Source organism: Prinia subflava, chromosome 4 (genome assembly GCF_021018805.1).
Source record: "Prinia subflava isolate CZ2003 ecotype Zambia chromosome 4, Cam_Psub_1.2, whole genome shotgun sequence".
Taxonomy (NCBI): Eukaryota; Metazoa; Chordata; class Aves; order Passeriformes; family Cisticolidae; genus Prinia; species Prinia subflava.
In genome coordinates this window covers 3,888,572-3,903,468 of record NC_086250.1, presented here as the reverse complement: position 1 = coordinate 3,903,468, position 14,897 = coordinate 3,888,572, and the positions used below count along the sequence as shown (strand labels likewise).

General features: G+C 34.6%; 1 protein-coding gene across 1 annotated transcript in view; it reads left to right on the top strand.

Annotated features, from left to right (window-relative positions):
* Positions 1 to 598: 598 nt before the first annotated feature.
* Positions 599 to 14,897, top strand: part of PLCZ1 (phospholipase C zeta 1) — a 44,078-nt gene continuing 29,779 nt past the window's right edge. The window contains exons 1-5 of the mRNA XM_063395185.1: positions 599 to 733; positions 3,861 to 4,095; positions 10,301 to 10,502; positions 12,073 to 12,217; positions 14,050 to 14,205. Coding sequence (XP_063251255.1) covers positions 599 to 733; positions 3,861 to 4,095; positions 10,301 to 10,502; positions 12,073 to 12,217; positions 14,050 to 14,205 — 873 coding nt within the window. The remainder of the gene's footprint in view (positions 734 to 3,860; positions 4,096 to 10,300; positions 10,503 to 12,072; positions 12,218 to 14,049; positions 14,206 to 14,897) is intronic.

Below are 14,897 nucleotides of genomic sequence, written 5' to 3'. Positions count from 1 at the left end.
GCTGGAGCAGGCACAGCCACCATGGATGAGAACAGATATCCTTTACCTCTTGAACCTTCCACTCCTCTCCCCTCCCTGCCCTGTGACAGCTGCCATTGGGCTCCCCCTGACATGTCTCCTTCCCCTCAGGCCTGGAGCGGGCCTGGGCACACAGGGGAGGGTGGCAGGGAGGGCCTGGGGCAGCCATTCCCATCAGCCAGGGTTGGTTGATAATGTTTGGGTGGGCACAGTGCTGGGAGCGCTCATTCCTTGGTGTTTTTTGGAACTCCCCACCATTCCCTGCCGCTGCTGAGTCCCCTAGGCCTCCCCACATCTCCCCACATCACTGCACCCCTGTTTGCACCCTGACCAGCCCTTGATCCCCTTCACAGCCTCCCTTCAGCCTTCTGGTCACTGCTCTCCAAATCTTTGAGGACAGAGCAGAAATCTCCTCCTGCACCTCGGGGCCTGCTGCATTCTCAGAGGTCAGAAGACAAGAATGTTCTAGAGCATGAGAAAAGGAAAGCACATGCCTCTTAGGTTTAACAAAATCAAATTTCTCCCCCTTGCCCCGCCCCATTAAAAGGCAATTTAACAGGCCAGAATCTTCCTTAACCTCATGTCTCATACATGGTTTTGGAGTCTCATTCAGAATGATTTCAAGACTGGGAATATTGATTTCGATGGTTGCTTGAGGCTGCTTGAAAAAATGCAAGTAACTTTTGATGAAGATCATTTAAAACATATTTTCAAGGTAAGGTATATGTACATTGAGCAAGTAATGCTTTCAAAATTCAGTTACACATGTAACATACATTTGCTGTTTTTTTCAGGTTAAATTTTTGGGAAATGTATTTCACGCTAGTGTAGTGTGAAAAATCAGCAAAGAATTTTCCTCCTCCAGGTCTTTGTTTCTGTTTAAATTAGATAACCCAGGGCTTGTATTCAAATCACAATCATTTAGAATTGAAAATACCTCTAAGATCACTGACTCCAACCATTAATATATTGAAAAGTCCACATCTAAACCTTGCCCCTAAGCACCACATCTACAGGTCTTTTAAGTACTCTCAAGGAATGGTGACCCAGACACTTCCTTGGACAGCCTGTTCCAATTCTTGACAACACTTTCAGTGAAGAAATTTTTCCTAATAGCCAATCTAAACTATCTCTGGCACAACTTGAGTCCACTTCTGTTTGTCTTACACCTTATTACTTGGAGAAGAGGTTGACATCACATAACTCTGTCTTTTCACCACAATGAATTAGTGTGAGGTGGAAAATACATCTATTTTGATTCCCAGCTTTTTTTGTAACATGACTGCACTTGAGAAAACTTAAAGCATTCTGGTTTCATCCTATTCAACTTCTTCTGTGATCAAGCTAATGAGCCCAGACATGCCTGTCTGATGGTGGACAGAGCCATGAGAGCAACTTCCTAAAAATCTTCTTGCCAGGAGGACAACATGGACTTGTCTGAGCTGTTCAGGCTTGAGTTCCAGCACACATTCATTCTGTTCTCCACTCTACCTTTCCTGTAGTATTTTAAAAGGTGTGCCTGAGTGGATGGGAATCACACTCTAAACCCCAGGAAAAATATTTGGCTGTGAGACATGGCAGTGTTTAAGCAATTTCCATGAAGGGTACACAATATAGCTGGAAACTGGACTTAAAAAATTAATTTTATATTAATTATTTAATTAAATAATATATATATAAAGATTTACAGGTGTTCATTAGTGTGGGGGCCTCAGATATTTAATCAGTGTAGTGACATAAAAATTCACAGCATTCTGGAAGGGAATCTTACTGATATTGTAAATAACTATACATCATCATTTAATCTAATGGTTGTACATAGTAAAATACATTTTATAGAAGACTAATTTTAAGGAATAAGCTGCTTTTTTTCTTGTCTGTTCTCTTTGAGTTTATCTTACTGTAATGCTCTTTTGAGCAATATCAGAATTATGAACATTAAAGTTTTAAGGAATAATAAATTTTCGTATCATTTCTCTCAAGGCTCCTTGACTCTTCTTTTTTTCTGAACAGCAAAGATTTGCATTAATAAAAATAGAATGATAAAAACCTTCCCCCCAAAATGATAAGATTATATAGATATCTATATATATCTATCTTTTTATAGTGACATGATTTTTATCATTTTAATTTGAAGAGATCTCTTGTGTAGTATTATTGCCTGTATTTCATCAAGAGGTAACTAAAATAGAAACTTTAATTTTTTTGCCCAGCTTCTCTTTGTGCCAGTAACTAAGTGAACATCTTCCAAGTCCTGATAGACTGTTTATTTCCAAAATAAGTTGGTATTTTCTTTTCCTGCTTACTGCTTATGAGCAAATTTGCAGTATTGTTAAGAACATTAAAAATTGGATTGAGGATCTCAACCTTAAATGGGGAATTTCTCAGCAGTAATGAAATGGGTATAATTAGCATTTGTAGAGAAATATTTTCTTGCTAGTGATTTCTGTTAAAAATTATCATTATTATTCTCTTTCACGAACTCAAAGCAAATACTGAAGTACTGATTTGTAAGATTTTCCTCATGAAATTTAATTTTGCACTTCTTTTGGTTATCTAGCCTATTTTTACTCGTATTGTTGTACTTGTTTAGAAGGACAGTAGGAACTGTACTGCGTAGGAAGGAACTGCCAATGGGTTGTTCAACTCTCAGGTTTTATGGTATGGCTTCAAAACCAATCTGATTTAGCAGTAATCCAAAGTCTTGCTCAAAGAGCAGCCAGAGCTCAAGTAAGCAATTTCCTGTTTATAAAAGACACTTTTGTGGAAGCCAAACCAGCCATAGTAAGTGCCATATTTTGGGTGCTGGAGCTTGGCCTCTTTGGCAGTCTCAGTTTAAGGAGCCAACAATTAGGAATTTTCATCAGCTTACAGAGATAACCACTCAGGCAGTGCATTGCCATTTGTTTGTGATTTTTGTGAGCAATTTTGTCAGCAGATTTCTCTTAATTTGGCAACTTTTTAGAATAATTCAGGATAAAATGTTAGAAACATTTATATTTTATATACAGCTAATTATTTTGAGTAGAAAATTTTAAAGGAAAAACAGAATTTTTAAACCTGAGAAAAATGTAAAAGGCAGAAATGGTAAAAAAGTAGTATTCTATTCCAATTCTTTTGCCCTTTTAACTTTTCCAGTGGCTTTTATACTGAAACACTGAAATTAATTACTATGCTAACATTTTGTAAGCTCTATGAAAACAAGCTTGCAATTCATGTATTCTGAAAGTGTGAATAATTAATCCAAGTTAAACATTCTGGTTTGTTAAGAATAGAACATGATGTCATAGGTTATTACAAAATATCTTCTCTTCAAACTTTATTAGTGTTTCTTATTTGAAGTGTTGAAAGACTTGTATCTCCTGATAATTTGGTCATCCTTATTTCATTTTTAAGATCACTGTTGCTGTTTTTGTATGCAAATTTGACTGACAGTATTTACAATACGGTGTAAATAGCTGTTGGAGAGGTATTATACTAAATATATTTTCCACTTGATAAGTTTTATGCTGCACATTTATTTTAATTCATAGCATTTGAGAGATTTTCTACAATGTGTTTGAATATTAAAAATGCATTAAATCTAAATTTATTGTACTTATTTAGATGCTAATTATGTCATATGGTCCATTCTACTTGATATAAAATATTTGTAGCGCACAAAACATAATCGAAAAGTTGAAGAGTGTAATCTGATTGTGATCCCTGTTGCCTGAGGATTCTTTTCTGATTCTCACTCTTATGGTCAGTTATAAAAGAGGGTTTGGTGCATAACTTTGTATAATTGTGTGTTGTTTTATTCATTTTTTTATTATTATTGTTTTGGTTACTTTTTTCCTCAGAAAACCATTGACAAACACACAGGAGATATAATTAGTATGGACGACTTCAAGGCAATTTATCGAGCTCTTGTATACAGACCTGAATTTGAAGAACTATTCAAGGCTTACTCGACAGATGGAAAATTGCTACCTGATGGCCAGCTCCTTAAATTTCTTATGAAAGAACAATTTCAAACTGATGCTAATGAAACAACTACCTTAGAAATTATTATGAAGTATGAACCCATTGATGAAGGTATGCACAGTTTAGCTATTTGATATCTAGCTCTTATTTATTGTGCTTTTCTCAATGACCGTGTTTTTCAAAACCTTGAATCTTTATTTCTTTAAAAGCATGTCTTTTCATCTATTTATTTTTTTTATTCCTCTGATTTAATTTGTTTTCATGGTGCCCTCCTTTCTTTGGCCTCCTTTTTTCTTCATTTATTTATTTATTTTTCTAGTCCTTCTATAAATTCTCTTCTTCAGCTCATTACAAACCATTTTCAATTTGTTTTCCTTAAGGTTCTTACCCACCATTTTTCTTACCTGCTCGTTACCCCTTCTTCTCTCCCTTGAGTCATTTAGTGATAATCCAAGGCCTTGGACAAGACTTTTGTGTCCCTCTGACTTCCTTGCAGTCTAAGGAAATCTGTGTGAGATTTTCATAGGTGCCTGGTCACCCTTTCTGAATCACAAGAACTTTGAGATGAGGAGGGGTTCACAAATCTGTAACACGTTCTTCACCTATTTAAAGGTGCCTCAAGTTGGGGTGTGACACTTCTGCTGAGTTTCACTGATTTCAACTTGTGGCAAAATCTACAACTAAGCTATGAAGAGGATATAACTGCATTTTGTTGCAAGCTGTTAGTTTATTCAGTGGAATATGTTTAATCCTTTCATTTCCTTGGTTCCCAGTCTTTGAGAATGGGTAGAATTAATAATTGGTTAAGAAAAACAGATCCAAGCAGAAAATATTTCTTCTGGGATAATAACCTGGGGTTTTCTATGCTGACCTGTGGTGGTAGAAGAAAATGGAAAATGCCACTTTTTTCAATGAGAACAGAAGAACATTTGGTGTTTCATTAAGAAGCACTTACTGTCCAGTAATAGCTGCAAAACACGTGACTCCTTATGCTTTTACTCTTTGTGGCTGCTTTTCAAATTTGACTGTATTTTATTGAACATATTCTACTCTTTCAGAGGAATTAATGTTTCCTAATTTTACAAATTATCAATTTAAAAGATTTTATTTTGTGTTACCTGTTTTGATGAAATAATGCAAAATTTTCAGTTCATTAGAAAACACCTTTGTTAAAATCGACTGAATTTTCTATAAGTTTAATTTAATGTCTGGTTTAAATTTCAGATGCTGAGCCAAATTCTTGTTTGTTTCTTCACCTGTGATAAATTTGTTTGTCTTGTAATTGGAAATAATCTTGCTGAACAAAATAATCTCTGTATTGTTCACGCTCCTTTGAGAGTGAATTCAAACTCCCCCTCAAACATATTTATTTATTGAAGAGTCCCAGTTATGATTGGCACGAGAGATGATTCGTGTGGTATTGTGATAGACCATTTTGTGTAAGTGTCATTCTGAATTTGCTGCAGAACATTATTCACCAGCATGATCTGTTGGACTCCTCTGTCACCCTTACCCTGCTCCTTACAGAAGGGGAAAAGGGCAGGTTTTGACACTTGATTGACACATTTGCTAATAGTAATGACCATTCTCTCATAAATGTGATAGCACTGGTATGTCAGGATTAGGATGAAAACAATGACTGCATTTTACATATAATTTCAACAAATCCATTTATAGCATTTAGTGCATCCCTAGCATTTGTGCAGAGAGAGTTCCCAAGCTATTGAGCTAGATAACTCTGAATTTACTGTGGGTGCCATAGCTAGTTCAGGACAGTATGGAAAGAATTCCTCTTCCATTTTTATTTTGCAATTTAAATACCCAGTGTCAAAATGCTGCTCTAACAGATTTTTTAACTTGTGTGCTAAAAGCTTGCATTTTTGGCAGAAAGAGCCATTTCTATGGAATTGATCACAAAATATGAATATGTGAGTCACACCTGACAGTTGTGTCTTAGTAACACCCAAATGTCAGTTCTGTCCTTCCCAAACATCCCATTATCTGCATATTTTACTATTAACATTGAATAGAAGCCTAGACTCATTAAATGAGATTAAAGAAAACATAGCAACTAAATGCATTTTTTTTAAAGCTTGGTATATATGTCTTTTTTAAAAAAAAATACTGCTCATTTACATGGATAGGATTAGAAGCACAGTAAGGATAAGAAGGTACATCCCATTATTATTTACAATGTAGTGCCATTCAAAGACTTTACTCCTGCCTATTTTCCTGCTAGGCAATACAAAAACAGGATAAAAATGCAATCCTACAATAAAAAACCAACTTGCTTTGTAAATAATAATAAAAGCCTGGTGCATCTGTGAGATAAGGACTGTGAGTAATCCAGAATGTATTTGTGAAGCACAAAAACATTCTCAGTTTATTCCTAGTATACACAGTTGTGAGGTGGGATTTTTTGTTTGTTTGTGGGTTTTTTGTTTTTTGGGTTTTTTTTGGTGCATGTGTGTGAGAGACAGAGCAAGATGTAGAGCATAAATTTGCAGAAGAGAGCATTTGATCCCATTGGCCAATGTAAATCAAACTTAATAAAGTAGACATTTCTGTCAAATTCCTACCAATTTCACAAAAAATCATGTGAAGTAAAAAAGATGGCTTAAAAATCTCAGCTAAGACAGTGGCTGTGGCTGGATTTGTGACACAATAGTGCAGAGGTATGAAAAGGTGTGTAAATATCCAGTCTCAGGGAAAATTTTCAAAAGAAGGTGATTATAAGCCTGTAGAAAATGGAACTGCTGTTCAGATAGATACTTTATTCCAGTATGCACCAGTTATAAATGTGGGTAAAGTAGAAAAAAGCCTCCCTAGAATATAAAGTCAGAGTAGAAAATGAATAACTATTCTTACTTTAGTCAAGGAAATACTTCTCTCTTTACTGTTCCCTCAGAGCATGAATGTTTCATTCTGATGTAAAACAGTCAAATTTCATAGTGTGAAATTCCAGCTGATGATGTTTCTACCTGACTTTTAACAATAATTGAAAGCTTCCTCCTTCCAACGTAACAGAGTAACAGGAGGCTCTGGCCAGTGCAGAGTGATTTCTTTTTTTGTCTGCTTCACTGTGAGTGCTCTACAGGCCTTCAGGGCAGCAAATATCTTATCAAAGTTTTCATTTTTTCTGTTTTCGAAGAGGAAGAAAAATACTTTCAAAGAAGTTCCAAGATAAATAAGAATGCAGAATGTAATAAACTCTAAAAATAATGTATAATGTAATCTGAATCTTTCAAATATTCAGATTATATCCATAATTCCTCTCTAATATGACAGTATTTGTATATATGGCAGAGCTGGAGTTTACCTTAACAGGAGGAATGAGAAAAATCATTGTTTCTTTAATCATATTTAAAAAGCCCAAACCATGTAAAAGAATATTGTTAATAAAATGAATTTCACACTATCCAAAAGAGGAGGACAAGAAAAAACATCACTGAACTTTGTGAACAAAAAGAGGCAACGAGAAGACAGAAATCCTCTCTTGTGTTGCCTTTTTACAACAAATAGATATGTGAGTGCACACTAACTACTGCTAAAAGGTCCTAATGGAGAAAAAACTGAGGTTCCTCCAGGGTAGAAATGTAAGGCCTTGATGAAAGTCTTTTCACTGTGGAATAGTTATGGAGATGAACTCCCATTTCCTTTAATGTAGAAGTAGAAAATGCCTGTAAATGGTCAGAAAATAGTATGACTGGGCTATTCTTCAGAAATGTAAGGGCCCATAATAAGCTCTGTAAAAATACAAAGATTTTTAGTCCGTTGATTGGAGACATGAGCTGAATGTTTTACTGAAGTCCAGGAGCTTACATATTGATTAGATGTTCCTTTTTGGGGGATTATGGTCATCAGTGTATCTGCCTAAACATTAATTTCTCTTGAGAACATTGCAGTTAACTTTTATCAATGACCAGAAAAGCCAGAAACATTATCAATGATTCAGAAAAAAAAGCAAGACTTTGAAAAGCCAGTATTTTTCACTAATTTAATACATGAATGCAGAAAAGGTAAGAGTTTTTAGAAAATAAAGAATGTGCACACATACAGAGTTACGAGCTCTACTTGTAAGTGCTCAGAGAATTATGTAGACCATGAAAAATAAATTAATCAGAAATGAAATCCAGACAGTTTGTGTAATTCATTATAGGCAAAGCATACAGGATGAGTGTATTCTCTTTTGAGAAATGTAAAAGAATTCAAATGTTTTTTAAAGATGGAGCAAGTAGAAACTTAATCCAATTGTGGACTGCATGCGGATATATCTAAATCAAGTGTATAGAATACACTTTTCAAGAGTCATCAGGGTATCAAGAAATCATCCTGCAGATCTCTTAGTTAAACAAAGACCAAAGAAATTCCTAATGCAATGAGTACAGTTGACTCTGTAATATTATTAATATTATTAATCTGAGTAAGATCTCAGTCAAAAATAAGGCTGAAACAGGGTAGGACCTTCTTAAATGATGTAATCAGGTCAGTGAAGACAGGTTGACAAATCCAAGCTCTTAGAAAATTAACTGTAACTAGCTTGACTAATACAAGTCAAAGGTTACTTTTGAAAATAGGGGGAAAGGAATGATGAATTGAAAGACTGGAAAAGATCAAATGTAATATCCATTTCAGAAAGAGAACATCCAAGGAACTAGACACTGTCAGAAAAGAGAAAATAATAAATATGTAAACCCTTCTGAGATGGTAAAAGTGAGTAGCAGTTTGTCAGGCCATTCCATGAAGAAATATTCTCCTGTTTTCTCCTACGAAAAATTAACAGCACTGGTGGATAGCAGAAAAATGAAAATTATCAGAAATCAGAAACAGAAAAATGCCCTGGATTTGATTTGTTTTTATGGAAAGCGGTGGAATGAGGGAAGTACAAGACGAGTTCTCATAAGGGAAAGACTGTGAAAAAAGAGGCGTAATACCAAACAGATCAAATAGTTTGGACAGTAAGGAAATGTCAGGGTAAACTCCTGTTTCCTAATTATGGAAAATTTCCTAACAATAAGGTTATTTAGCATTAAAATGGTTTTACTGGGTTGTCTGTGGATTCTTCATCAATGTAAGTCTGGAAGAATAACTTCTTGTAGAAGAAAAACAAAGACTTCTAGTAGGAATAACAGTTGTTGGGTGAATGTATGTTTGATGTCTAGATAGCCTTCTGTTTTCCTTTACTGTTGTAAAACATTGCAAGTTTTCTAGTTCAAAGACCTGTGTAATTGAGAAATAATTATATTCTGTAAATTCTCATTCAGGTGTAAAACTTGCAGTCTGTCACACACCAAAGGTCAATAATTACAATTCTAACTTGTACATTCTGATTTTTATAGCTGTAGTAAGAATTAGCAGGGCATAAAAAGGGGTTTTCCTGCAGGTATTTCCAGTCCCCAAGTTTGTATACACTGACTTCCAAGTCATTGTTAGCATAAAATAATCTTGGAGTATTTACTGCTTGTTTGCTACTAGGGTGACAATAAAGTACTTTTGAGTAAGAGCTGGGCAAAATCCCCCACTAATTCAAACTATGTTTTGAAGCAAAGCTGACTTTTGAGATTATATCATTTGCAAAATGACTGCATTCGAAACATGACATTTGGGAGCAGTAGCTGGCAGTGTAATGGCTCTGTTTGTCATTAAATCAGTCAAAACCAAAACAAATGGGATGACTATCACTGGTATGGACTCAATTAGTTCATTTTGTTATAAATGCAGAAGTGTAATAAGCTTGATTTGCAATTCATCCGTGTGGGCAGTTATTTCTTTTGTTAAGATGTTATTTTTTTTTTCAAATATATGTAAACATGATTTGATCATCATTTATTTGGAATTTTCCACCCCTGGGGAAGATATTTGGTGCTAGGAATCATAATTTCTGCAAGATTATATTGGGACTTTCTGACCAACTTTTTAGAGAACAAACCTCGTTCTCTTAAAAGAGAAAAGAAGATTCTCTTTGCACATTTTCTGGCATGTTACTTTCCAAAATAAACAGCAAACATTTTACTTTATGTTTAATTAAGACTACTGAAAACTCTTCTTACTGCTGTCCATAGAAGAATAAAACCGTCAAAACACATTTATTTCCTCTCAGAAGTTTGAACCACAACAATTCATCTCCAGAGTCACATGTATCTGATGTGTGTGTTGTTTATACATTTGTTATGAATTTCAAAATTGCAGGAAAGTGTTGTGCTGTATAACCTTTAACGATGTTCAGAACTGGCTATTAAAAATTTCAGAAAGTACATAGGCATAACCATCAGAGTAGCTTCACGACAGAGATTTTTTTTTCTTTTCTTTTGTTCAGTGAGGTCGAAAAGGATGATGTCATTTGAAGGATTTGTAAGGTACATGAACTCAGAGGAATGTTCAATATTTAAAAGCCAGCACAGGAGCGTCTATCAAGATATGACTCAGCCATTATGTGACTATTTTATTTCATCGTCTCATAACACCTACTTGATAGCTGACCAGCTAATGGGACCCAGTCATTTATGGGGATATACCAGGTATTCAGACATTGTTTTTTACTATTTTAAACATTCTTTGGCTTTTTTTGTTATTTTAGATGAATGCTAAGTCACATTCAATTCTTCTTGCCATTAAGGGACAAAGCCATCAAAGACACACATTGAAAATGTGAAAGTGGTATTTTATTTTTGTGTACACTTTTCAATATATTTGCCAAACCATCTGTTCATAGTCTGGAAACAATCTATTTTTTTCACTTACATCTCAGAAAATCAACCTTGCAGCAAATGAAATCCATAGTATGGTGTACAGTAATGATTAAATCAGTTTTTAATCTCAACACGCCATGCAAAAATAAATAGCTCCCTGAAAGAAATGTAAAATTCCCAGGCAAGCTCTGATCTGTTCAATATACAGGACGTGTGCTGGAGTATGTCTGAGTCAAGGACATTTGTGTTCAGTGCATGTTGCAATGTGGGTTTAGAAACAACAAAAACAACAAAACATTGGCATTGGAGTAGCCAGCAGGGAGAGGAACCTCTGCAGGGAGTGACTCCAAGAGAAGGATGAGCAGGATGCCTGATTTCCAAGGCAGGGGAGAAGGAAATGGATTGTTTAATAAAGGCAACACTGAGAGGGCAGGATGTATTAAGAATTAGGAAGAGATGTGTCCAGAATTCCTATTATTTGTACTACCTTAGTGATGAGAAAGCAGTTGGAACCATCATCTATCTGAACTCTTTTTTTTTTGGTTGCTCTCTTAATGTTCTATAGTGATTTGCAACCATCAGAAACAATACCCAAATTCTAACAGTATTTAAAATACCATGATGTTAATGCTGCATTGCTGAAAGTAATTGCAAAGAGGGTGTAACTCTCTCTCTCCTCTTTATCTACTATTTGTGTGAGGAAAATTATAAAATCAGTTGCAGGCATATTTGACATATTGCTAATGCGTGAAAAGCGGCATGTAAAAGACAGATTGGTAATTAAGGGAAACAGTTTATAAGAAATGTTTCAGTTAGCTGCAAGTCAAATATTAGAAATCTAAGAATTTAAGGGATGCCACTAACATATTAAAATTCAAGCAATAAAATCAAGGTGCCTGAGAAACTTTAGTACTCCCTCTTAGAAATATGGTCTGGGGAGACAGATTGATTTATCTAAAGACCAAGTGCAACCTGATTCCCTCAGTGTAATGGATTTTTAAATATTGTGATTCTCAAAATTGCAAGCAAGTTTGGAATAGTACAGCTAAAGACCATTTAAAATATTTATTCTTTTATTTTAAGTTGCAGTTTGCCTTTATTCCAAAATTCCTTTATTGAACTCTTTGACCCTCATTTTCAGCCCTTTAAGGAAAATAATTCAGGTAATCCCTTATTCTTTAATGCTCTGATAATGTTTATTACATAACACACCTAAAATAAACAGAAAGTATCTCAGTCTTATATATGTATAATTCTGTAGGATTTCTTTTTATTTATGATACAAATGAGGTGGCTTTTCTGTAATTAATCACTGTGCTTATAATCAGAAATACAGCCACTTGTTTAAAAAGGTGTGGTATCCTTCTTTTGGCTGTAAAATTATTTTTTTCTTCTGAAGTGCTCTCTTGAAAGGATGTCGTTGCCTGGAGATTGACTGCTGGGATGGAAACAACAATGAACCTATTGTGTATCATGGTCACACTTTGACAAGCAAAATCCCATTTCGTTCTGTAATTCATGTGATTGACAAATATGCATTTATGGTATGTATGGACACACGTATGTGCACATTCATTGCTTAGAATGATGGTGCCTTTAACTAAGCCAGGTACAGGGCTCCTGTAGGTTCTCCAGGGTAAAAATGCAACAGAGACTGTGGCAATGGACACTGTTAAAATTAATTACAGAGCAATTGTGCTGTTTGTTCTTAATGTATTTTTAAAACTTTTTAAAGGAATTATAATTATTTTTCCTGATAATGAATATAAACCAAAGTTGGTGCAAAGGATTCAGGTGATCTTACTCAGCTTGTTAGGTGTAATTCTCACCTGAGATCATTTAAACAAGGACTGAATATAAATTGAAGAACTAGGTCAGAATTGGTCTGTTTTTTTTCTCCTTTTTTATATCTTTTAAAGGTTTTTGCTTCATTTATTCTTCTGCTACCACCAGTCTATCTTATATCCTATGTGTGAATTTATGAAATAGACAAAAATATCAGATAATAGATGACTTTGAGACTTTGTTTTCCATTTCCTCTCTTTTTATTTTGAATGTTGACCCTAAAAAATGTTAGCAGCTACTGATTTTTATTTTGGTGAGGTGACTCATCAGGGCAATGCTCCTTCTGCCTATCTCTGGAAAAGCACTGAAATCTGGAGAGTTTTTGGCATGGTCTCAGGCTTTTGTATAGGCTTCTGGCAAAACTCTTGCTCAAAGGAAGTGCTGAATGGCTATTAAGATAAATCTCAGAATCAGGCCAGCACTATGTGTGTGAATAGATAAATCCATGAACATAAATTGATGTGGATTTTTATACATATGTGTTTATGGCCTTCTCAGTGTTAATCAAAGCTATGCTTTTTCTTTTCTCTTTTCTATATAAAATTTAATTAGTCTCTGATTTTTAAAGTGAAGTTAAAAAATATTATTTTATTCCACTGTTTTTCAAAACTCATTGAATATAACTCTCTTATTCTTGCTAATGCAGAGCATATTGGGCTTAACTCTAGTACAAACTTCATTTCCCAAGCCCAAGTGCCAATGAAATGATAAAATCCCAATAGATAATGGTTGGTACCAGCTGTCCATGCAGGCTGAGCTTTGCTTAACAGTCAAGAGAGAATGCTCAGGGGACAAATGTAAAGAAAAGAAAAACAAAAAATGGTGTTTTCCTTATTGAAAATTCAAGTCCTGCCTGAGCAAAGATTTCATTCAAACTACGTTTTTGGTTTGCCAGCATTACTGGCAACTTATGAGATTTACTTATATGTTTAAATGGATGTGTTTCTTTTGAGTTATTCTCTAATTTTTACTCAATTTCTCTTTTTCACCTTTTACCTTTAATTTTTACTCAACTACCCTTACTTGAGTATTGTGATGAGCAAAGCATAGACTCTCCCTAGAAAAATTTATGATATTATGAAAAATAAAAAAAATATTCATGGCTTGTTCATATAAAGGCAATCATTTCTGAACAAGCTTTGTGGAGACTATCAACTTGAAAAGTAGTCAAAAAAAATCCATCATAAACTAAAGCAAAAGACATTGAATCCTGCTTTATGTTGTCAGTTGTAATTTTAGAGTCTGATTTTACCTTTTAAAAGCAAAATAAAATAGTTCTTTTTACATCTCTGCATATATCTAGCTCTGCTTTAACTTTCTGGAGGTGCAATTCTTTTCTTCAATTTGTGTTTGTTTTCCAAACATGTGCACTTTTTTCTTGTGTTTCTAACCTGAAACACCTGATCTGTATACTGAAAGTTTTGAAATTAAGGTAAATACAGATTACCAAAGGGATTTTTGTAAGATATTTAGGAAAAAAAAAATCATATTTTTATTTATTAATAATAAAACCCTAAAATTATATTTCCAGTCATCTGCCTATCCACTGGTACTGTCTTTGGAGAATCACTGCAGCCCTAAACAGCAGGAAGTAATGGCAATGTGCTTGAAAACTGTTCTAGGTGACAAACTTCTTTCTTCACCATTAGGTGGTGAAGTAGAGGTGACTAAACTGCCTTCTCCTGAGGTAAGAAGTGTTCATTTTTCTCTATGAAGGAGATGGAAAAATAATGTGAGGCAGCTAATTTTTATTTTTTTTTTTTATCCTCTGGAACTGAATTTATGGATCACATTTGGTGTCTGAAGTAGACTTCAGGTTGTCACAAAAATATTTAAACAGCACAAAAAAGCCACATGGAAAGATGCCACATGTTAGTGTATCTGTTATCTGCTGATTTATGGTTTGTTGCCTAAATTGAGGGCATTTCCTGAAATCTAAACATGTTATTGAAATGGAAAAGTGAATCTACATTTTTTTTTTGTCAGCAACAGTGATGATGAAGGTATTTCTTTGCATTCTGCCACTGCAGAGGCATTCTTTTTCATGGTGTGTTTCTCCCTAAGGTAGTGTTTCTCAGTGGGTGGCCTGATACCCCTGAGATATGAAGTCAGAAAAGGCAATTAGATAGGTGTTGAAAATTTTATTGCAAACCCAAACAAGTAAATTTCCATTGTTCCAGTCTTTGCACATAATTTTCTTTCAAGGACAAAAATTTTTTCAAATCTCTTGTAGCACAAATACATGCATACATACAAAACACTTATTTCGGCTTGCCACTGTTGCTAGTGATAGCTATATTTTACACTTTTTTTACAGTAGCTAAAAAAAATGCAAATGAAAATGTGGGGAGGAAGCACTCTCGTAAGGAAAAAAAAACA